We start from the raw sequence: 25047 nt of genomic DNA, 5'->3' as shown, positions 1-25047 counted from the left end.
CTACAGTTGTTTAATTCCGATCGCAATCAAGGAAAGGAGGCTGCCAGCGCTCACAAATCCCAGCACGATGGACACGATCGTCGCCAGCGAGAGGTTGCCGGAGTCTGTAGTAGGGTGAACAGAGAAAACGCATCTTTAGTTTTCACTCATCCACTCGCTCGCACAAAGACAAAGATCCCCAAATTGCCTTAACAGACTGTTGGGGCAAGTGCTGTTAGCGAGCACATATAAAGGCCGGCACGGCACACGAGGGGGTGGGTGGCCAACACCACGCCTGGCCGCCTTTGTCTCCCTAGCGGTACTCATTTGAGGCTGAGTCGATCTAGGGGAGGCCCAGGACCGGTTCAGATAATCGTCACTGGTGTTGGCCGTGAGCGGGAATCGAACCCGGGGCGTCAGGTTCATAGCTCAGCGTAGCGCTAACCACTACACCACCGCTACACTACCGCTCCCTCCGCTCGCACGCGCACACACACAGACACTCCACGTGTCCCCATGAATCTGGTGGATTAACAACCTAGCGGAGGCACGGTGGGTGGTTTAAACATCACTCGCCGTTGACGTGAGCCGAGTAACGAGCTCGGGTCACCGAGGGTTGTAGCGCGCGGTGCGTGGACCACTCTGCACTGCTGCTCCCACAAGCACCCACACAGACTGTTGGGGCAAGTGCTGTTGGGGCGAGCACCTGTGAAGGCCGGTACCACGACCGAGCCGCCTTTGTCTCCCTGGTGGCGACGTTTACACACCACATTAGGTACTTATTTGAGGCTGAGTCGACCTAGGGGAGGCCCAGCACCGGTTTAGATAATTGTCACTGGTGTTGGCCGTGAGTGGGAATCGAACTCGTGTTGCCGGGTTCACAGCGCAGCGTAGCGCTAACCGCTACACACACACACTTCACACGTCCAGTTCCTGCAAGGTTAACACAAGCAGAATTAATGTGTATCTCCATATATCAACTCGCTCACAAACTCTACATGTGAATGCTTGCCAAGCGTGCGGGGGATTGGGGGGTGCGCGCGGCTCACCGATGCAGGTCCTGCGATCGTCGGCGAGCACGTAGGGGTCAGTGCACGCGCACTCGAAGCCGCCGTCCGTGTTGACGCAGGAGGCCGAGGCGTGGCACGGCGGCACCGTCTCGTCGGCGCACTCGTCAACGTCTTAAGACGGGGAACAGAATAAACGGCGGCGTCTACGTCGCAGTCATCGTCATCCTTAACCCGGGGCTCCGATGGGGAGTTTACGCTTTATTTCGTAAAGTTTCTTTACTCACGTTGACGACGCAAGCAGCGGTCCAACACATTTTTTTGAATTACGAGTATAGTCGCCGGACCGTGGGTGTGAGACATTGCCGTAAAGTGGCTGGGACGAATGAGTGTGGCAGCCAAAGTTGGGACAACCACTGACTGCTATATTGCGATTTAAAGCTTTCGTGACTGCAGGGATTCATCTTCTTGGTTCTTTCGGTAAAGTCACGTAGAAGGGAAATAATAAAATAATAAAAATAAAACATAATAAAATAATTCTCACGACGCTTCGGCCACAACGCAATCAGCCGTCCTCAGGTGAAGAACAGGTCTGTCGGAAAGACAGAGTCTGTCGGAAAGACAAGACAGCGACCTGTTCTTCACCCGAGGACGGCTGCTTGCGTTGTGGCCGATACGTCGTGAGAATTATTTTATTATGTTTTATTTTTATTATTTCCCTTCTACGTGACTTTACCGAAAGAACCAAGAAGATGAACCACTGCTACATGGAGGCGCAGCGTTGAGGTCAGCTCGTGTGCAAGCAGCGAGATGGGTTGTCGCATCGTGCGGTCTGGAGGGGTGCAATGGCTTGGGGTGGCATTCATCCAGCCGTGGATAGATCCCGGCGGACGATGACGCGTCTCGAAAGAAGCACGTAAAATTCGACGACTTGACAATTGTGAATTGTTGTCGGGAACTGCTCGCCGCGATCCCTGCATCCGCCAGAGATGCCTGAGGCCACTGTCGCACGTCCGATTAGCGCGGTTGGCTACGTACGGTGCGAAAGAAGTCCAACACACATACAACATACATAGATACTGGAGGTGCTGCATCCATCGCGTGATCATGGGTTTCACAAAGAGAATCGATGATCGGATCAATCGAAGGCGTCCCCGTATTGGCTTGCGAGGATGGGGGGGTAGGGCAGGGCGGTTCTGGGGTGGGGAGTGACTTGTTAAGTGCCTTCTTTCAGCACAGCCCAGCCTCGTCACTCACGCTGGCAATGTTCTTCACGAGAAGCCTCTTTAGGAAGTTTGTTTTTCGACGCCGAAGGAGACGCACCAGCGGAGCGGCGATGAGCGTGACGTGCCGATGTGGGTCACGGGCCGGGCGTTGGAATCGGGCAGCCGAATTGCCCCGGGAGGGTGTGACGCCTTTTGTGAGAGCGTTTGTAGAGAAAGGCTCGTCAAGTAAAGCATTTCACGCTGTCCGTTCTCTGTTGGAGAACATTACATCGTCGTTCGCGTCGAAGTTACCGCATTTGCTTGGCATCCTCTGTTCGCTTTAGCAATCGTTTACGAGGCGGTTGTGTAACCATGAGAGGGTTCACTGAGATTGGCTCAGTAACCATAGATATATATATTCTTGGTTCTTTCGGTAAAGTCACGTAGAAGGGAAATAATAAAATAATACAAATTTAAAACAATTAAATTCTCACGACGTTTCGACTGCAACACAAGCAATCATCATCAGGTGTGAAATCCACAGCAATATTTTTTTTTCAAAATCCACAGCAATAATTTTTTTCTCATTTTCTTGCTGTGGATTTCACACCTGATGATGATTGCTTGTGTTGCAGTCGAAACGTCGTGAGAATTTAATTGTTTGATACTAACATTTTAATTATTTTATTATTTTCCTTCTATGTGACTTTACCTAAAGAACCAATAATATGAATCCCTGCAGTCACGAAAGCTTAAAATCAAAATTTAACCATTGGTATCTCATTTTTTCAGTTGTTTAATCGCTTATTTTTTAGATCTTTTAATTTAGGTTGTCAACTAGATTTGGGTTGTGATGTTCACACACAACAGTCTTATCTTATGAATGGCACCAAGGGGTCTTGAAGCCTTTAAACTGGTGACATGATGTTATTGACGGTGACGGTGATGGTGATCATAGTAACAATAATGATGGCGTTTACGTTAATGAGAAGAATATCTGTTTTTTTATATAGTAGCCTAATTTATTTAACTGCATCACACAACGCTGCGCACTCTGCAAACACACAGAGACACATAGATAAAGGTGACTTCAGCCAATTACTGATCAGTGTGTACACACGTGGGAGGAAACAGGAGCGCCCTGAGAACACCCACATGTGCGAGGGGGCAACACTCTATTCCATGCAGATGGGACAGATGGTATTCGTCCATATTTGCTGCAGCGCCTCCTCCTGGCGAGCCAGGATATGGCACCTCGACGGCCACGGGAAGGAAATGTCGCAACATTTGTGTGGTCCACCAGCCCTCACGCACCCACAGTGGTGGATTACACGTTGATGGCGGTGACAATGTTGGTGGTGTCAATGATGATTATGAAAATGATTGTGGCGACGACAGTGATGGTTGCGGTGCTAATCCCAATGGGGAAAAGCATAGCGGTGGTGGTGATGATGATGATGGTGGTGCTAATGATGAACATGAAAATGATTGTGGTGATGATTGCGGTGCTAATCACAATGGGGAAAATCACGGTGGTGGTGGTGACGATAATGATGATGGTGGTGACGATGATGGTGGTGGTGCTAATGTTGATTATGAAATGATTGCAGTGATGACAGTGATGATTGCGGTGCTAATCATAATGAACAAAAATCATGGTGGTGGTGACGATGATGATGGTGGTGGTGGTGCTAATGATGATTATGATAATGATTGTGGTGATGACAATTGGGAAAACTGTGGCGGCGCCGGTGGTGGTGATGGCGATGACGATGGTGAACGCAATCGGCGGTGTGTCGTCAGCGATTTGCCGTCGTGTTCTCACCGTCACACGTGGGCGGCGGGCTGCTCCAGCCCTGGAAGGTGCACGTGACGTCGGCGGGGGCTGTGAGTCTGTAGCCGCTGTGACACATGTACGACACCTGGGGCTCCCCACCACTAGCGCACAGGACGAAGCCTCCGTTCTGGATGCTGGGCGGCTCCCCGCAGCGCCCCACTGCACGCAGTCACGGACGAGGATGAAGGTCCCCACAGCGTTGCGTCGGAGACGGCCGGGGCAAGTGCTGCTAGCGAGCGCCCGCTCAGGCACGCGCGTGGCGCGAGCGGGGGAAGGTCCGGTGGAGCAACTACGCCCAGTCGCCTTTGTCTCCCCCGATGATAATATTTACACACCGCACCAAGTACCGATTCAAGCACTGAGTTTGTTGTCATTTCTCCCGCACCTCTGATTAGCACGGTTGGTTACGTGCGGTGCGACGGAAGTTCAACATATATTAAGGTTGAGCCGACCTAGAGGAGACCCACGACTGGGGCAGATGTCACTCGCCACTGATATTATCCATGTCTAATGCCAGTTTCACAGTGCAGTGTGCTAACCACTATCGCCCGCACGCGACATAATCACACGACACGAACAAAGTACAATACTTCGCCCAAATCAGGGCCTTTTTGTAAAAGTCCAAATACTCGGCAAGAGATTTCCCCGAGTAAAGACAGAGAGTGTGCGCATCATTATCTTAGAATGGTCCCGGCCAAAGGAAAGTGGAATTCACACCACCGCCACGCTCCAGGAGATGGGTGCTACGGTGGTGAGATGTTAAGTGCCTCGCCTGGTACACAGGAAGTTGTGGGTTCGATACCGACCCTGACACCTGCACATGTGGAGTTTGCACGTTCTCCCTATAGTCACGTGGATTTTTCTCCTAGTCCTCCGGATTTTCCCTTCACATTTAGAAACGTGCGTTTCGTGTATTTGGCCGCTCTAAATTTCGACATGATGTGCCACTTCATTTGCGGCCAGGTCGCTTCTGAAAAGAGCTATGTAGCTCAGTGGGCCTTACCTGGTAAAATAAAAATAGATAATAGTTTAGTTTTAGGAATGGGTGTGAGTAGCACCACACATGACTGAGGAGCAGTGCAGCTCAGAGTCAGTCGAGTCAAGTTGTCTCCCTGCTCCAACGGGTGTGCGGCAGTGCCCATCCCTCTCAGTGACCCTAACTCAGTGACAGAACAACAAAAAAAACTAACAAATTCCACATTCCTTCGGCGAGGACCGTCAGTTCGGCAGGAGGAGCCAGTCCGACTTTTGAGCGTCGTCAGCCGGCAACGAATCGGGCGCTCGCGACACCGCCGGTACCTGTCGGCCTCTCTTGCCACGCTTGGAGGTCGAGCGCCGGCAAGCTTGAGCACGAGACGAAGTCGGCGGGATACCTGCCCAAGATGAAGGCGTCCACGGGGACCTCGGTGAGGCCGGAGTTGTCGCAGACGACGCGCGACAGCGAGTGGCGGCTCAGCTCCGTGCGCTGGGCGGGAGTAAACACGCCCGGGTTCTCCCACCAGAACCTAAATGAGAAGCACGCACGCACGTGGAGGAGAGTAACTTGAATGCGTCATTTCGTTTGGAGACCGCTAGCCAGTCTGGATTGATCTACGTCTACTTGATTGTCCTTCCCCCGCAAACCCGATTATCACGGTTGGATACGTACGGTGCAAAAGAAGTTCAACGTACACACATACTCTTTTATTTTCTACGAGGTAAGGCCCACTTAGTTTAGCTTCAGTTCACATACCTGTCAACCCCTTATCAGTGCCCTACCTTATTGCAGACCAATTCGGACCTTATTGGTCACCTCGTGCCCCTATACATCTCAGAGTTCATCCTACAAAGTCCCATCACAAGGGAGAAAAAAATAGACTTTTTGTTTTTTGCCCATATTGAAACAGCTATACGCCGTATGGACATGAAAACAAAATTTCCCTGTACAAGAATACGGGGTATAAACCGTATGGGTTGACAGGTATGAATTCAGCTCCGCAAGAAGCTGCCAGCACACGGAGCGAAACATCTGACTATTTCGACACAAGCGGTTACGACCCCGAACAACAACAAATGAAATTTGCGTCTGCGGCGGCAGCACCTGTCCCCGTCTCTCAGAGCCTTCATCTGGCGCCCGATGAGGCAGGCGAAGAGAGGCCCCACCCGGCTGTCCGGGAGCAGGTCCTCGGCCAGCCCGCCGAGCCAAACGTCCACGTTGTTGGGGTGGCCGTAGAGCTCCATGAGCTTGGCCACCACGTCGGGGGACGAGATGGCCCTGGAGAGGTCGGCGGCCGTCTCCAGGCGAGTCAGCCCACAAAATTGGCGCCAGTCGTTGTAGCCTTTGGACGGCGCGCGCACGTGCCATGGAGAGGAGGAGAGAGATGCGGCACACGGCAAGGGTGAGAGGCAGAGGTCGCAAACGGGTTTTGATTCCTTATCCGTACCCGTACCCGGCCGCACCAGGGTCGCAAACGGGTACCCGTACCCGTACCCGGCCGTACCCGTACCCTACCCGTACCCGGCCGGGTACGGGTAGCGTACGGGTATCGGGTACCTGATTGCGACCTCTGGGATGAAGCCATGTTGCAGGCACGGGTGGGTTGATTCTAGGAACTTGAATTGTGAGAAGAGACAAGACGTTGGGAAATGAGTGACAAACAGTTACTCACCAGTGACTCACGGTCTACCCGTACCCGTACCCGGCCGCACCAGGGTCGCAAACGGGTACCCGTACCCGGCCGGGTATGGGTAGCGAGGTACGTATCGGATAGGGTACGGGTATCGGGTACCCGGTTGCGACCTCTAGTGAGAGGCGGGCGAGAGTGCTCCGCGATTATAGTAATTTTTTCGTGGTGGAGGTTCGGCAATTGTACTGAAATCCTCTGATCGGCATTCCCATCGATGACTTTAAAATAAATTGTGAACACAACGGGTTGTGTTCGTTGCAGTGGTGCGCGCCTGTAATCCAGCACTATGGAGGCAAGGGTTGGAGGATCACACAATATTGCGAAACTCCCTTCTCTTGTGCATCACGGTGCCATACCCTGGTTCACCAGGAGAAGGCATTAGAGCAAGGTGACTAATCACCATCTGTTTCCATCTGTATGCTCCCTGTGTGTGGGTGCTCCGGATTCCTCCCACTTGTATAATAAATACTCGCCATTAATTTACTGAAAACATCATTAAATGAAAACCTGCAAATGAGTCATACGCCTCAGTGTGGCTTTCCTGGATAAATAATACAATTATTATTCGTACATTATAGAAATTCCAATAGAATAAAGATGATGGCGATGACAATGATGATGGTGTCATTCGCAGCAATCATGAATATGACGACGATGATATGACGACGATGATCATGATCAGGATTTGAAAAGGAGGATGAGAGGCCATATCGTTTGTATTATCGTTTGCAGTTCACCAAGGAATTGGGCGATTGCCCAGGTAGTCAGTCATGGGCCCCCAGCATCCACTAGGGGACGATTCCCAACCCGGCGTGCGATCGGTGACGTCGTCACGGACGATGCCGGGCGGGGGTGGGGGTGTGCTGCGGGGGGTAGGGGGGGGGGCACCTGGGAGGCCGTGGTCACGACCACGCTGCAGGTTGAGCGACGCGAGGTCAAGCGCCACCTTGTCCGTGAGCTCAAAGAGCCGGTCGCGCAGCTCCTCCGTCATCATCTGGTCGGCTACGAACAGCTTGGCCGGGCGCGCCAGCAGCCCCCGCAGAAGGGGGTCCAACCCTCCTGCGGTGACGCAGAGGGGGGGGGCGGTGGAAGATGTTGGGGGCGTTGGCGTCGGTTTGCGAGCGAGGGGGGGTGATCAAAAAGTGCCGTGTGGTGGTGCACAAAGTGGCTTTGTGAATAAGCTGTCCACGAATTGGATATGACTCCACTGGTGAGACCCAGAAGGTCGAAATTGCTCCAGAGTTTCCCGGCTTAATTAGATTCTGCCTCATAAAACCTGTCTGGAAAGGCTAATAGACAGGACTAAAATATAGATTCTTATTAAAGTGTGCAGACACAGCATAGAGTTGTGCTTATATTTCATGAAACAGTTCAAGTAACGTATGGTTTGGTCCGGGAATGCATCACTGTGCAGACGATGGTTCTTTCATAAATAAGATACCACACTGCATCATGGGTACCCAGAATGCAACGTCAGAAACTTTCAAACATTCTACTGTTCATGGAAAGTCAGTTTCTACGTACATTTGGACTTTTGAAGGGTTGGCCCATTACAAATAATTATACTCTGAAAATAATCATAAAAAACATTGGCCAATCAATATAACTCCAAGATGAGCTGATGCAAAGAGGTAAAAGTTTCCGTCGCTCAATGCGATAGTAGATGCATTTCAAAAGAGAGCACACAAAGTGAAACCAGAAAGATATCTGCCGAATGGCACATGCAGTACACACGAAATGTTGTCCCACATCCGACCGCATAGCCGCTTTTTGGCGTTCTCTGGTCAAACACCGGTGAGACAAGGCTATAAAGAAGGTTGTCTCTGGTGTAGGCCAATCAGTTTCAAAGGCAATAGATATATATTCACAGCATTTGAAAACATAACAATAGGTTTTACCCTTTTTGGCAACAAAACAGGTGTTAAGTGTCAGACCAGAGAACGCCAAAAGGCAAATATTATCAGAGCGTATTTTTGTTTGCATGTTCACCACAAGTACGTGTGGTTAATGCAGTGTCGATGCCTTGCAAAAGGTTTCTATTTGGCGTTTAAACACCTGTTTTATTGTCAGAAAGGTTAAAATATATTGCTCTTTTTCATAATTTTTAATACTGGCAAAAAGGTCCCGCAGATAACCACCAAAAAGTTCATCATTCGCCGATCTCAAGGAGCGACTTGGGAGCGTTCGGGAACCAACAGTCACGGGAAATTTATCTCCCGGATGTAAACTTTCCACCCGCACCACCTCCACCGCCCCCCCCCTGACCTTCCTTGATGATCCTCCATGGCGAGAAGAAGGCTTCGTGCAGATCTATGGTGGAGAACCGCGGGTGCTCCTGGAAGTTGTCGTCGAGGCGGCGGATTTGCGACGAGATGGTGGCGTGGCCGAAGCGGTAGGCGGCCGTTGTGAACACGTTGGAGACCGTGGGGTTCATGCCCGGGTTGTAGCTCTTGAAGGATCCAATATGCTCCTCGAAGGCCACTTCGCCCAGGATTTTGGGGAAATAGTCTCTCATTGTGATTATCTGCAGCGGTGGCGGCGGCGGCGGCGGAAAAGGGAGACAATGTCATCGTGGATATGTACAATTGATTTTGTCGCGTGATCTGCTTAGAAAAGAAAACACGTTCAAGTGTAGCGTGAATGTATAGCCTGAATAGATCATTGTCTGGGTATTCACCTGTGCCTTGCAACATCCACAGAGTGTAGACGATCTAAATGGATGCATTTACCATTTGTACACTTTGGGATGGTCCCAGTCGAAGCCCAGTTGTTCAACACAGATTTTGTTTTGCGCTTACAGACTAATCACGTGCCCATTCCAGAAGTGCCAAAATCATCCTATAATCTGTAAACATCTCCGCATTAACAGGCGCCGCCCAAACACGCCAGCAAATTCACCCAATTATCTGCCATTTGGTTGAACACGTAGGTGTTCGCGACCAAGATCATCCATAATATAGGTTGGACACGTGACAAACCTCACTAATTGGCTGTGTCAGGTGGTGGCGGGTTTAACGACACATTTATATTTACGCGATCTAACCCCAAAAGTTAACTATATTATATCTTCCATTTATCCTAGGATAAAAAGGGCAGAATTGCGGTCGACAGGACCCTCATGAGTAGTGCGATCAGCCCCATATGTAACCATCTCACCGGGCCTGGGCAGCATCACCCTATAGAAATCTAGAAACTGTTTTTACCAATTTTTGTTTTCCAGAGGTAAGACCCCCACTGAGCAACAGAGCTATTTTTTTCCGGAAGCAACCTGGGCCACATGTGGCAGCTCAACAAAGCGGCTCATCGTCACGTATGCACTTACAGCGGCCTAATCGTTACCTGGTGCAGGGCGCCCACGATCTTGCGCGCCTCCTGGTAAGTCGTCTCCCCGCTCCAGTGCGGGTTCATCTGCCGCAGCGCCCGCGCCAGGCGGTTGTGCTCGCGCACCCACAGCGTGTGCACCGAGGCGAGGGTGAGCACCTCGCTGGCGCGGTTGTCGCCTGCCGCGAAGCACTCGATGCGCTCGCCGAACGGGTCGTCGGGATCCTGCGCGCACGCCGTCGGCAGCCCCATGGTCTGGAAGGGCAGCAGCTCGCGGCCGCCGTCGTCGAAGCGCGCGTTCGTCTTCATGAGGCCCTCGTCGCCGTCGAGGTTGCGGAGGGCTCGCGCCGCCGCCGGCGTGCTGCCGTACACGGTGGAGGCGTCGATGAACGAGGTGAGCGCGTTGATCTGCTGCCGCGGCGCCAGGGGCCCCACGGCGCCGAACCACGCGCTCTGCTCGCCCGTGCCGCATACGGGCGACGAGCGGAAGAACGGCAGGCAGGCGCGGTCCGTCACGCGGGGGTCGTTCGCCGGCACCTGTGTGACGCGCGCGAGGGGGGCGGGCGGGCGGGCGGGCTTGTCAGTGGGCGTCTATTGGTGGATTGTGCACGTGTTGTAACGACGGCCCGTGTGCGTGGAGTGCAGCTGCGCTACGGACCCGGCGACCCGAGTTCGATTCCCGCCAACACCGGTGACGATTATCTGAACCGGTCCTGGGTCTCCCCTAGGTCGACAGCCTTAAATGAGCACTGGGGAGACAAAGGCGGTCGGGCGTGGTGCTGGCCATCCACCCCCTCGTGTGCCATGCTGGCCTTCATAGGTGCTCGCTAACAGCAAAAGTCTGTTAAGGCTATGCAGGGGATCTTTGTCTTAATTCATACACATGGCTGACAGTGAGTCGGACGAAGGGGGTTTGGTTGAACTTGAAGGGCAAATTAATTATCGGCCAGCTTGCATGGAAAGCAAATCACAGGTATAGGGAACAACCATCCGAATCTGAAAGATAAGAAGAGTCCAAGTAATTCGAGGCTGTAACAGTGAAAAATTATAGAGGTCAGGGGCTGTCTTTCGTGTTCTTTCGGGTTATATCGCGTGTCGTTCGGGATGATGTCCGACGTTTCGTTCCGCACCTTCGGGAGCTACACGGCGGGAACCGGCTGCCCAGTCTTTTTGTGGGGGGGGGGGGGAAGGGGGGAGGCACCTTCATGGGGAAGCAGGGGTTGCGGTTGTCGCAGGTTTCCTTGCAGTTGAGGCCGCTCATGAACGCCGTCTGGCTGAGGCTCTGGGGCGTCAGCGCGAAGTCGTGGTCGACGTACTGCCCCCACTCGACGATGATGTGCGAGAAGACATCGTCGTCCGTGAGCTGCCCGCTGCGGGTGCTCATCACCTCGTTGGAGACCGTGCGCACCTGATGGAAGAGGTGCGGGCAGCATCATTCACGTCGTGTCACGGGGGGCTTGCGCGGGCAGCGGCCACAGGCTGGGCGCAAGGCCCCGTGGGGTTGTGAATCCGTACGCTACCGCGGTTGGTTTGACACCCAGCAGAGAGTCTGCTGGCATCTCCAGCCAAACCCCCCTAAACTCAGCCAAAACCCCCCTAAACTCAGCCAAAAGCCCCCTTCATATCCGCATCCCACTGGGATTTTTGCACACAGCGTTGGTGTACGGTGATTTTTTTTCTGCAATATTTTGCTGTCTTTTCTTGGATTTTCTGTTTGAACTTAGTCACATATTCACTTTAAGATGTTTTCTGTTCATGTTTTTGTTTTTTGTTTGTTGCGGTTGCACCCGATTCAAGAGCCGAATGGCTCACAGGGCCATACATAATAAATTAGCTTGAAATGAACTTGATCTCCAGTGTCTTCCTCCTCCCACTGCCAGCCCCGCCCACTTCCCCCCCCCCTCCTCTATCTCTCCTCCCTGGCTCCTCCCCCGTCTCTTGCCTATATAGCGTCTTGTTACAGCAGCTCTTTTGCCCACTTCAGCATCTGTTTCTTGCTGTGGTTGTCCCACCTGATGACGGACGCTTGTGTTGCGCCCGAAACGTCGTGATTTATTATTTTATTTCTATTATTATTTCTATAATTTTATATTTTATTTTTATAATTTATTTTTACCTGCGTGACTCTACCGAAAAAAACCTCAGAGTATCTTCACCTTTGTCAAGAATACCGGTCGAAGCATATACACAGCGCAGTGCGTAGCAATGGTTATTCTGGGCATTGTTATTTCTCCACAGTTTTTTGTTGCGGGTTGGCTTTCACTGTCGGGATTTGTTGGGCAGTGATGCCAGTACACGACGGCCTGCCCGCTAAAGTGATTTACTGCCCGCGTGAGCATTAATGCGGTGCTCAGCCCGGAGCCAGCGGTGAAAATTCCCCATTCCTATGACGGGAGCTGAGTCTTTCCACACGGCAGCCATTGTTTTGTTTTTCCACGGCAAAATTGCTCCTGTTTCATCAACTGCGGAGGGATGATGGGCTGAGTCAACTCGCCGAGCAGGATTTGAACTCGCAAGCTTCCGATTTGCGAGCCGCTTCCCAGCTGATTTTTAGCAGAACCCCTTCAATGCCCTCAAACGACAGCAGACGATCGCCTTCGGTGATTGCCCTTTGGGGACATCTGGGCGGCCGTTACTCTGCATGGGCTGCTTTGAGCAGTGCGAATCAGCATTCTGGGTCAGATCTCGATTTGAAGCTTTCGTGGCTGCAGGAATCCATACTCTTTGGTTCTTTCGGTAAAGTCACGTGGGTAAAAATAAAATATATATCAATATAAATAATTCGTCCATCATCAGGTGATGCGCCCGAAACGTCGTGATTTATTTCATTTTATACCTACGTGACTTTACCGAAAGAATCAAAGAGTATGGATACTGGGTCAGGTTTCATAGAATAGCGAAGAAGCCTTAATTTGTTTTTATGTTATTCTCATATACTGCTTTTTATTGACTAGTTAAGCATTAAATTTCGATTTAAAGCTTTCGTGACTGCAGGGATTCATCTTATTGGTTCTTTCGGTAAAGTCACGTAGAATGGATAATAATAAAAATAAAACATATTATGTTTTATTTTCATTATTTTATTATTTCCATTCTACGTGACTTTACCGAAAGAACCAAGAAGATAGTTAAGCATTGGCAGGTAGAGGCTTCTGTCGATGGGTGATCCGAGATTTTTCCCGTGTAGCGCCCAGGCTATGGAACGCTCTTTCAAGCTATATCAGGGATCTCTGAGTCTATGGACATAAAAAAAATCGTCTTAAAACCTATTTATACGCTTCAGATTACTAAACTTTTAGTTCATTTAGTGAATGGATTCTTAAAATGCATTTATAAAACAATTGTTTTTTCATGCTGAGTGTCTGCTGCGGCTGTGTCCTGTACAGCGCTTTGAGATCCTTGATGAAAAGCGCTCTATAAATGGAAGTATTATCATTATTAGGCTGTCCGATTACTCAGTGTAACACATGTTCTATGCCGATATAATTGTTGCATCATCATCAGCAGTGATCAATCCACTGCTGGATGAAGTCCTCTCCAATGTTTCACCATCTCTCATGGTATCGCAATGCAGTAACCCAGCCAGTACCTCGAGCAAACATTCTTCATTAATTTTCAGAGGGGGGGGGGGGGGGTCACTTTCGCCGATAAGACTTCATCGGTGTGAGGGTCGCCACACATTTGGAACCATGGGGGGTTTGACAGCAGCAGGCTGGCGATGGTAGGAGGGTGTTTTCACTCGTTGTGAATTGCCAGGGGCCGCACTAAAGGCCACCAGGGATCGCAAGTAGCCCGCGGGCCATGCCATGAAGACCACCGACCTAGAGACCAAATTATTCCATCGCTCCATCTCCTAGATGGACATTCTCTTGGACGTTTTCCATTCTTTGACTGCCACTCCATCGCTCTTCTTGACCATCGGCCGTGATTCCTTCAAGCGACGTGTATTGCCCAAGCCCACTTACTGTTCTTATCATTTGAATAACGTCTTTAGCCTGTGTATGTTTTTTTTTTACAATGCTGCAAAACTGCACCTTACTGGCCTGCATCAGCAGTTTCCTTGCTGTGGTTGTCTCACCTGATGACGGTTGCTTGTGTTGCGATCGAAACGTCGTGATCTATTATTTTTTCTACCTACATGACTTTACCGAAAGAACCAAAGAGTATGGATTCCTGCAGTCACGAAAGCTTCAAAACAAGATTAAAACCAAACCTTACTTGACGAAGGTGCTTATTTTTCTCGTACAATCCAGGATGAAGCTTTTCCCCCTTGGCCGTACGCGCAAGTTGGGGAAACAAGCGCGCACGTGCAGTCATGCAAATTCATATTGAACATTGCCCCTTAGACAGACGGGCAAAACTTACAGAGTTCAAACCCCCATCCGTGATGGAAATAACTATGCTACTCGACCAAGCAAAACAAGAGAAACAAAAAATTAACCCGTAAAAACAAAGTTTTTCACTATAAATCCTTTATATGCGTGGCATCGGTTTTATTTTATTATTCATTTCTGTTTTTCTTGAGTAAGAGTTTCATTTTTATCACATTGGTATTTTAAATTAAATATGAAAATGTTTTTTTCCTAAAAAGTGTAAAATTATGGAAAAAATGTTTCACGAAAATAAATTGTCACGCACAACGAGTCTGTGTGCAAAATGTCAGCTCGATTGGATCACGGGAAGTGGGTTAAAAAACGACCGGAAGATTTGCATGGTCGTAAGCGCGCAAGCAAGCAAGCAAGTGAACATAATATAAAGGATTTAAAAAAGGGGCACCTCGCCCCGGATTCAAGGCTCACTGACCATGGGCAGAGGAAAGCCGTTGTAGGCGCGGTCGGGGTTCCAGCCCTTGGGCTCGCTGAAGCCGTCTTCGTACTCCGCGGGGAGCCAGCGAGCCAGCGCCACGTTCGTCGAGCCCCAGCGGGGGTTGAACCTGAAAGAGGTTCGCCTCGTCGGGAGTGGTGTCAAGAGGGCCGCTACGGGGCCATCCGTTTAGTGCGTACGCCATGGAGGGGGGAGGAGGGGGGGTGGTTAACCCAAATGCGTTCGCTTGCGTAAGGGGGGTCTACTGACAATGTACGCATCGGAAACAGGGGGGTTGGGGGGTGAAGCCTCGATAATGATTTGTCTACATTGGCCTTCAAATTAGTTAGATAGTCCGGCGGTGTGGACTATCTGTTTGCTTAAACACGTTAATATTATTCATTCTTGATCGTTTCTGCGTGGATCAAATATCGGCCGTTCTATAGGATTCAGGGGTGCGTCAAGCGTACGTACGCAAGTGGGGGGGGGGGGTGTAAAAAGTCCGCGTGCGTACAGGGACGGGGGGAGGGGTCAAGTTTTGACAGATTTTTGCCTACCAACTCGGGGGGCCCCAGCACTCAACTTCGCGTGGGATTTCATCGGCGACGGGGAGGAGAGATCTTGTCGCAGTTTAGGAGTGTAATTTTTTTGTTAAATTCATTTTGATAGCGCAGTTGCTGAGCATGGAATGTTTATGTATTACTGGAGGAATCCGATGAGGTTTTAAAGTTATTTTTGACCTATGTCCAGAACGTTACAATAGCAAACAATATACAAAAACACGATACGAGTGCAAAGTTTACGCAAGGTAAACAAATCACATTAATTTAATTTAAAATTTTCCAGGTTAAAACCCACTGAGATATTCGCTTCTTTCTCAGAAGCGACATGGCCACAAAGGTGTGCAGTGGGCATCAACAGACAGCACTTTTTAAGGTGTAATAGATAAGAGGCTTTTCGATTTAAAGCTTTCGTGACTGCAGGGATTCATATTATTGGTTCTTTTGGTAAAGTCACGTAGAAGGGAAATAATACAATAATAAAAATAAATCTATAAAATTCTCACGACGTTTCGATTACAACACACGCAATCATCATCAGGTGTGAAAACCACAGCAATAACTTTTTTCAAGGTTAAGAAAAAATCGCCACTTTTTTCAAAAATGTTCTTGCTGTGGTTTTCACACCTGATGATGATTGCTTGTGTTGCGATCGAAACGTCGTGATCGATTATTTTTCTACCTACGTGACTTTACCGAAAGAACCAAAGAGAATGGATTCCTGCAGTCACGAAAGCTTCAAATCAAGGTAGGGTAAAGCCTATTCTTATTTTTCATATTGTATTTGACAGCCCGGGACCTTGAACCTAGGTTGATACCCACAAGCTCGACGGCAATTGTATTCGCAGTGTGGCTAACGCATTTGTTTCAAACAGGAAGCGGGCACGCTTTGATTTCGGGCACACGTGGTGACATTCATGCCACGAGACACCTGTAACCTGCTGTCTCAATGGCAAGCTCGACGGCAATTGTATTCGCAGTGTGGCTAACGCATTTGTTTCAAACAGGAAGCGGGCACGCTTTGATTTCGGGCACACGTGGTGACATTCATGCCACGAGACACTTGTAACCTGCTGTCTCAATGGCAAGCTCGACGGCAATTGTATTCGCAGTGTGGCTAACGCATTTGTTTCAAACAGGAAGCGGGCACGCTTTGATTTCGGGCACACGTGGTGACATTCATGCCACGAGACACTTGTAACCTGCTGTCTCAATGGCAAGCTCGACGGCAATTGTATTCGCAGTGTGGCTAACGCATTTGTTTCAAACAGGAAGCGGGCACGCTTTGATTTCGGGCACACGTGGTGACATTCATGCCACGAGACACTTGTAACCTGCTGTCTCAATGGCAAGCTCGACGGCAATTGTATTCGCAGTGTGGCTAACGCATTTGTTTCAAACAGGAAGCGGGCACGCTTTGATTTCGGGCACACGTGGTGACATTCATGCCACGAGACACCTGTAACCTGCTGTCTCAATGGCAAGCTCGACGGCAATTGTATTCGCAGTGTGGCTAACGCATTTGTTTCAAACAGGAAGCGGGCACGCTTTGATTTCGGGCACACGTGGTGACATTCATGCCACGAGACACTTGTAACCTGCTGTCTCAATGGCAAGCTCGACGGCAATTGTATTCGCAGTGTGGCTAACGCATTTGTTTCAAACAGGAAGCGGGCACGCTTTGATTTCGGGCACACGTGGTGACATTCATGCCACGAGACACTTGTAACCTGCTGTCTCAATGGCAAGCTCGACGGCAATTGTATTCGCAGTGTGGCTAACGCATTTGTTTCAAACAGGAAGCGGGCACGCTTTGATTTCGGGCACACGTGGTGACATTCATGCCACGAGACACTTGTAACCTGCTGTCTCAATGGCAAGCTCGACGGCAATTGTATTCGCAGTGTGGCTAACGCATTTGTTTCAAACAGGAAGCGGGCACGCTTTGATTTCGGGCACACGTGGTGACATTCATGCCACGAGACACTTGTAACCTGCTGTCTCAATGGCAAGCTCGACGGCAATTGTATTCGCAGTGTGGCTAACGCATTTGTTTCAAACAGGAAGCGGGCACGCTTTGATTTCGGGCACACGTGGTGACATTCATGCCACGAGACACCTGTAACCTGCTGTCTCAATGGCAAGCTCGACGGCAATTGTATTCGCAGTGTGGCTAACGCATTTGTTTCAAACAGGAAGCGGGCACGCTTTGATTTCGGGCACACGTGGTGACATTCATGCCACGAGACACTTGTAACCTGCTGTCTCAATGGCAAGCTCGACGGCAATTGTATTTGCAGTGTTGCTAACGCATTTGTTTCAAACAGGAAGCGGGCACGCTTTGATTTCGGGCACACGTGGTGACATTCATGCCACGAGACACCTGTAACCTGCTGTCTCAATGGCAAGCTCGACGGCAATTGTATTCGCAGTGTTGCTAACGCATTTGTTTCAAACAGGAAGCGGGCACGCTTTGATTTCGGGCACACGTGGTGACATTCATGCCACGAGACACCTGTAACCTGCTGTCTCAATGGCAAGCTCGACGGCAATTGTATTTGCAGTGTTGCTAACGCATTTGTTTCAAACAGGAAGCGGGCACGCTTTGATTTCGGGCACACGTGGTGACATTCATGCCACGAGACACCTGTAACCTGCTGTCTCAATGGCAAGCTCGATTGCCGCCAGGATATCCCCCCAGGACCTTTAACAGGCGCATTGCAACGATAACAATCCTAACGCGCGCTACTGAGTGGGCAGAGAGAGCGAGCGAGAGCTACGTGAAGTGGGGAGTGGACGTTTGAATTGAGATGTTAAGCACTCTCTTTTCACGACCGATGGACGGTAGTGGTTTTCTGAGCAAGAGAGCCGAGCCTGGTAGATTCTGGGTGGCCTGAGATGAAGGCTGGTGCAAGGATCCAGAGAGAGAGAGGAGTGGAGGATCCCTCAGTGGGTGTGAAGAGGAGGAGGAGACGAAGGAGAAGTAGTTTTGGTGACCCTTGAAGTGCGCGTGTGTGGAGCGTTGTGTGCATTATGAGCGGTAGTGCAGCGCTTATTGATTACTGCGCTATAAGTTCGATTCCCGCTCACGGTCAACGCCAGTGACGACGATCTGAGCCGGTCCCTGCGCCTTCCCCTAGGTCGACTCCGCCTCAAATGAGTACCCGGTGAAGTGTGCTGTGTAGAAAACATCGCCACTGGGGAGACAAAGGCGGTCGTGCGTGGTGCTGGCCACCCGCCCCCTTCGTGTGCCGTCACGGCCTCCATCGGCGCTCGCGAACAGCACTTGCCCCGACAGTCTATTCAAGGGCTATACGGGGGATCTTTGCCTTGTGTGGGTGCTCGCGGGGGGCAGCAGTGGTCCACGCACCGTGGGCTACAACCCCCGTGATCCGAGTTCATTACTCGGCCCTGGCTCACATCAATGGCGAGTGACGTCTAAAGCACCCACCGAGCCTCCACTAGGTTGCCTCGGCCTTAAACGAGTCCCTGGTGCAGCGTGTTAAAGCATAAACACATCAGCGCCGGGGCGAGGGTCCCATCCATCACCACCCCGTGCGCCGTCACGGCGCGCACAGCGCTACTTTGCCCCCCGCCAAGGCAATGCAAGGCTACGACGGGGGGGGGGGGGGGGGGGGTTAGTGGGGGGGTTAGTGGGGGTGGTTAGTGGGGGGTTAGTGGGGGGTCAGTGGGGGGGGGGTCAGTGGAGGGGTTATTGGGGTGGTTAGTGGGGGGTTAGTGGGGTGGGGTTAGTGGTCGAGTTTAGGGGATGGGTTAGTTGAGTGGTTAGTGGGTGGTCAGTGGGGGGGTCAGTGGAGGGGTTAGTGGGGTGGTTAGTGGGGGGGGGGGGGAGTTTAGTGTTGGGGTTGGTGGGGGGGGGGGCGTTAGTGGGGGGGGGGGGGGGGGGTGTCATTGCGCGCGCGCGCGTGCGTGGTTGCGGCACCTGTTGTTGCACGCGCCCGTGACGCTGCGGTATTTGCTGGCGAGGCACGTGTTGGGGCAGGCGGGGGTCTGCAGGTGCGGCCGGCAGCCCGAGAGGCTGGCGACAGTCCGCAGCACGTCCATTGACAGCAGGTCTGCGGCGGTGTTAGCACAGACCCCCGCGTTGACATTAGAACAATTCTCCCCCCCCTCCCTCCCTCCCTGCCTTAGACCTTGAGATTTGGGGAGACGCGAACAACAAACACATGAGTGTTGTTCGTGCCATTGTTGTTCAAAGTGACGTCACCCTCGACTCCCCATATCTAACACACACACACACCTCCCCTTTCCTACATTTTAGAGAATATTGAAATAGTTATTTTCATGCTGGTAGGATGATTGCAGGCTTATTTAATACGGTAGACGGGATAAATTCTAAGGCGGGGGGATCATTCCACCACCTTTATCATCATCATTTATTTAGGGCTGGTAAAATGAGCACTACAGAGTGAGAAGTGAGCATTGTCTCGTGAAGACAATCCTTACTGCCTTGAGAATGATGGCTTAGCATCTGTGTGTGTGTGTCATCTCCAGCAGTGGAGGTAATCGCAAACGTTTGATATGATATGGATATCATTTACATCTACTGGAGGATAACACTGCATTAGTCATACTCAAGCAAACACGCAATCATCATTTGCTGTGGCAGAGTCAAAACAAACTTGTACTGCGTGGGTGTTAGTGACTCAGGGATAGGGGGAAGGGCAGGGAGTTTTAAGTATCGAAGCTCTGCGAAGCACTAGACTACAATACACATTTTCAATGCAGCGTATTTTTTTACAAAGATCAAAAGTGGTCTTTGGCCAGAAGGCCCATGGTCAAGCATAAATAACAGAGCGGCAGCCAAAGAACAGAAATCATCTTCCAGGACGTCAACCGACGAGATGGAGTGATGAAATCAGCTTTGTATGCAGGTGCCATGATGAGTGTTGCATCGAAGAATCGGGAGAGGTGGCGGTGACTTGGGGAGGCCTTCATCCAGCAGTGGATTGACCATGGCTGCTGGTGACGATGAATTTCAAAAAGGCAGTGAATTGCAACCTGTATTGATATATTCTCTTATCAGTAATTAGTTATTACAATCGTGTTAAAGTGTACTGACAAAAATATTCTGGCCAATAGTCTGTAACATTAGAATGTCTGTTTAACACGCGACCAATATCATACATAATAGAGGATTTTTGGGTTAGATCGCGTAAATATATAAATGTGTCGTTAAAACCCATCATCACCCGACACAGCCAACTAGTAAGGGTTGTCACGTAACCAGAACGTGCCAATTGGTCACTAGTACAGCACTAACCGGTGTGTTGGAGAGCCAAACCACAACATTTGCAATCGGAGTACGACGTTTCGCCAATAATTACAACTAGCTTCATCAGGCGACAGCAAGATTTGTGCTGTACACGTGACGAATTGGCATGTTCTGTTTACGTGACAACCCTTATTAGTTGTCTATGTTGGGTGGTGGCGGGTTTAACGACACATTTATATATTTACGCGATCTAACCCAAAAAACCTCTACAGTATTATGTATTAGAATGTCTCCCTGCTTAAAGAGGCAATGGGGGGCAGCTCTCATCTCCGCTGGCATCTCTGACCACCCATTCAGAAAGTTCCCATTCTCACGATCGGGCCTAGTCTCTACGATAACCACAGCTGCGGCTTCTTAAAACAATTGTATTGACTCTGGAAGGATAAAATAATTGACTCGATCCCCATCACCAGAATTTGACCTCACAAGCTTCCAACTGTGAGTCAATTTCCTTTCGCCACAATTCTGTTTCAGCCACATCCGATCAATGGGACGCACGCATAGAGAGAAAAAGAGAGATAGCAGTGGAGGAATGCAGGGCCGTTGAAAGAGTAATGCACCTGTGGCATTGATGGAGCGCTTGTGCCGCTGGTGAACCTTGTGTTTGATGAGGTGCAGTGTTGTTTCCATAACCTCGGCCGCTCGGTTGATCTGCTGACTCTCGCGCTCAGGCCTTTTAAAGAAAGCCAAGAGCTCTACGGGGGTCAGACTCTTCTTAATGCTGGAGCTCCTGTAAGAAAACAAAACAACAACAGATATCAAGCAAAAAAAGTTATCCACACAGTTGATGTCATCTATGTCATGAAGGTTGGCGACCCAAACAGCGCCAAATTTACATAATTTCAACTTTTACACCCAGGACAATGAATTATGGCTTTACCAGTCGCAAAGTCGAAATGTGTATCCATAAGTATGCGTTAATTATAAATACCCTCTTCTTGCTTCTTTCGGTAAAGTCACGTAGAAGGGAAATAATAAAATAATAAAAAATAAAACATAATAAAATACAATTCATAATAAAATACAATTCTCACGTAATAAAATAAAATTCTCACGAATTGTATTTTATTACGTGAGAAATGTATTTTATTATAAATACAATTCTCACGAATTGTATTTTATTACGTGAGAATTGTATTTTGTTATGTTTTATTTTTATTATTTTATTATTTCCCTTCTACGTGACTTTACCGAAAGAACCAAGAAGATGAATCCCTGCAGTCACGAAAGCTTTAAATCGAAATATAAATACCCTATAGGCTCAGTAAGGTGAATGTTCTGACAAGTGTGCATATAAATATATGAAAACATCAACGAGGCGATTTCCTCATTGAACCTTTTAGCCTGCCAGGAAAGTGCTGTTAGCGAGTTACTCTTAAGGCCGGTGTAGAGCGCAATTCAACTTTACGGGTTCGTAGCGCAGTACGCAAACCGCCACGCCAAACACTCATCCACACGACGGCGATGATGTATCGGGAAACACGCACGCTTCACACGTGGCGCGCGATAACACCGCTCATTGAAATTATTATGCCAGTACTGTAGTGAGCCACGAATGCATGTTGCTTTTTGAAGCACTTTGGTTTGGTCATTCATAAACGAGCGACGGTGCGTGAACGCGTCAGCGGAATGCACTGGAGGCGAGCGGTACCTCTTCACCGTGTTGAAAATTGCGCTGTCGACCATGTGCAGAGCCTCTTGCACGGCGGTGTTCACAAAAGGGTCTCCCAGCTTTCCCAGGTAGCCTGTGTGCAAAGCGTCGTCGTGAGTCATCACGGCTACTAGGTTATATTTTCAGCAGCAGCAGCAGCATCAGAAATAGTTGGTAGAAGAATACAGGGGCAGGGCACGTGGTGTCCAAACGACCGGCAGAAGAAGGCAAGCCAGTGGGCGCCACGGTGGCGAGATGTTAACTACCTCGCCAGGTATACAGGAAGTCTGCGGGTTCGATACCCACCCTGACGCGTACTGCTGTATATGTGGATTTTGCGTGTTCTCCCTGTGGTTGCGTGGATTTTTCTCCGGGTCATCCGGTTTTTCCTTCCACATTTAGAAAGATGCGTTTAGACTGATTTGGAGCCTTCGTGACTGAAGGAATCCATACTATTTGGTTATTTCGGTAAAGTCACGTAGGTAGAAAATAGATCACGACGTTTCGATTGCAACACAAGCAATCGTCATCAGGTGGGACAACCACAGAAAAAACTGGTGAAGTAAGTGTACTTCAGCAGTTTTTTTTGCTATTGCTATTATTTTTCTACCTACGTGACTTTACCGAAAGAACCAAAGACTATGCGTTTAGAGTATTTGGCAGCTATACATTTCCACACAATAAGCCACTTCTTGAGATATCGTTCGTGGCAAGGTCGCTTTTGAAAAAGAGCTCTATAGCTCAGTGGGCCTTAACTGGTCAAATAAAAAAAATAGTTTTTAGTTTAACAATAAGAGCCTCTAGTTGTGTCGTCTGTTGAGAGTCTTCTAAAGTCTAATCTCTAGTTGTGTCGTCTGTTGAGAGTCTTCTAAAGTCTAATCTCGTCGTCATGTCACGGAGCATGATCCTTTTAGCTGTAGTGGACGGGTGCTTGAAGAGGAGCAGTAGAATGAATTGTGGCTGAGAACGACCACAAATACCAGCTATTAAAGCTAATCCTGGAAGGAAAAATCGAAGGGAAAAAACGACCAGGACGGCCAAAAACGACATGGCTCAGTGACATCAAAACATGGCTACAATTAACAACAGCAGCACAAACTCTACACGCCGTGCTAGACCGGGACCAATATCATCGTGAAGTCGCATACGCCGTTAGGCAGCACTAAAGAAGAAGAAGAAGAGAACTAAGATGAAGATAGAACCCACAGTAGAAGAGGGCCGGAGATCTTCGGATAACATACGAGATCTTGCAGGAGATAAAGAATAGTACGGTAGTAGATCCAAATCAAACGATTAGGAAATGGTTTGAAAATGCCATATTGGACGTGTTAACGTGTGAAATGTACATACTATGAGAAGTCACATGCACGCACGTGTGATGGGAGTGGGGAGGATACACGGTCGTTTATTGTTTTATTTTTATTAATTTAAATTTCATTTTTACCTACGTGACTTTACCGAAAGAACTAAGAGTATGAATCCTTGCAGTCACGAAAGCTTCAAATCTAGAAAGGATACACGGTGCCAATACGTGGCAGCATTCGATGTTTTGCTCCATTGTAAAAGCCACTTTACTATCAACACAGCCCGGCGAGAACGGGTTGCATACAACAGTGGCTGACTTTCCGCAAGGTTCAGAGCCACAGGGGTACGTCGGTCGGCTTGAACCGAGCTGCTCGTTCAAAGTTCAAAGTTCAAACTTAATTTATTAGGTATAGCCCTGTGAGCCATTCGGCTCTTGAATCGGGTGCAACCGCAACAAACAAAAAAACAACATCTCTGTGCGTGGAGCGAGCGAGCGAGCGATTTAACGCTAGTGGCAGACCTCGCGCCAGCGGAGCGCGTTTGCGGATGACGAGCGGCTGCTCTTGCACTCACCTGTCAGGGAGCTCTCTGCTCCTTTCTCAACAGAGAACACGAGCAGGGAGACGAGGCCCAGGAAGGCGGCGGTCACCAGTGCCTTCTTCATCGCCACGATTTCTGTCAACGTACGGGAAGAGAGAAAAACACAAAAGCGTTCACCCAATGTACAACAGTGTGGGATGTCTGTTCATTGAATTAAATGGCCCTGAGCCGGAAATGGAATGTCTACAGTTCAATGCATAATAAACGGTTTTGGGTTAGATCGCGTTGTTTATAAATGTGTCGTAACCCTCCACCACCCGACACGGCCAATCAGTAAAAAAGTGTCATGTTGACAAAAGACAAATAGTTCACTACTTTAGCCCACCGGTGTGTTGAAGAGTGAATCCACAACATTTACAATTTTGAGTACGACGTTTCGCTGGTAATTACATTCAGCATCATCAGAATTGCCCGAAGATGCTGGATGTAATTACCAGCGAAACGCCGTAACTCAAAAATTGTAAATGTTGTGGATTCACTCTTCAACACACCGGTGGGCTAAAGTAGTGAACTATTTGTCTTTTGTCAACGTAACACATTTTTTACTGATTGGCCATGTCGGGTGGTGGAGGGTTACGACACATTTATAAATAACACGATCTAATCCAAAAACGTTTATTATGAATAATATTGGTCGCGAAAGCCAACGTGTTATACAATTCTATGACCGGATTATGTTATCCCATATAATAGGACAGTCACTTTTGAGACACACAATGGCATTTATTGACTCCATAAGTATGGAACGCTCACAGCCTAAGTTATTGCAAATTCTCTCATTCTGATCAGTGCCACCCGGCCAACAATGTGTCTCTCG

At 49.4% G+C, this 25047-nt stretch overlaps 1 protein-coding gene across 1 annotated transcript; it reads right to left on the bottom strand.

The window, feature by feature from the left end:
* On the bottom strand, positions 1-24294 carry LOC144938424 (thyroid peroxidase-like). Its single transcript, XM_078866205.1, has 14 exons — positions 24204-24294; positions 22326-22419; positions 21235-21404; positions 19322-19454; positions 14819-14948; positions 11217-11423; positions 10034-10552; positions 8960-9218; positions 7583-7753; positions 6109-6346; positions 5328-5533; positions 4017-4187; positions 1029-1160; positions 1-104 (listed from the first exon to the last, which is right to left on the bottom strand). Exons 1-14 carry the CDS (start codon positions 24292-24294, stop codon positions 1-3), a joined length of 2625 nt encoding a protein of 874 aa, XP_078722331.1.
* Between the last annotated feature and the right edge of the window lie 753 nt (positions 24295-25047).

This window comes from Lampetra fluviatilis, chromosome 22, assembly GCF_964198595.1.
Source record: "Lampetra fluviatilis chromosome 22, kcLamFluv1.1, whole genome shotgun sequence".
Taxonomy (NCBI): domain Eukaryota; kingdom Metazoa; phylum Chordata; class Hyperoartia; order Petromyzontiformes; family Petromyzontidae; genus Lampetra; species Lampetra fluviatilis.
Note: the sequence above shows the minus strand (reverse complement) of the source record. Positions and strands in the feature narration are given on the sequence as shown.

Excerpts from the sequence above, each read along its gene's own strand:
- LOC144938424 (XM_078866205.1), bottom strand. The coding sequence starts at position 24,294 with ATGAAGAAGGCACTGGTGACCGCCGCCTTCCTGGGCCTCGTCTCCCTG. Across the intron at positions 9,219-10,033 it reads TCGTGGGCGCCCTGCACCAG|ATAATCACAATGAGAGACTA; the intron begins GTAACGATTAGG and ends CCACCGCTGCAG. Across the intron at positions 105-1,028 it reads CGATCGCAGGACCTGCATCG|ACTCCGGCAACCTCTCGCTG; the intron begins GTGAGCCGCGCG and ends ACCCTACTACAG.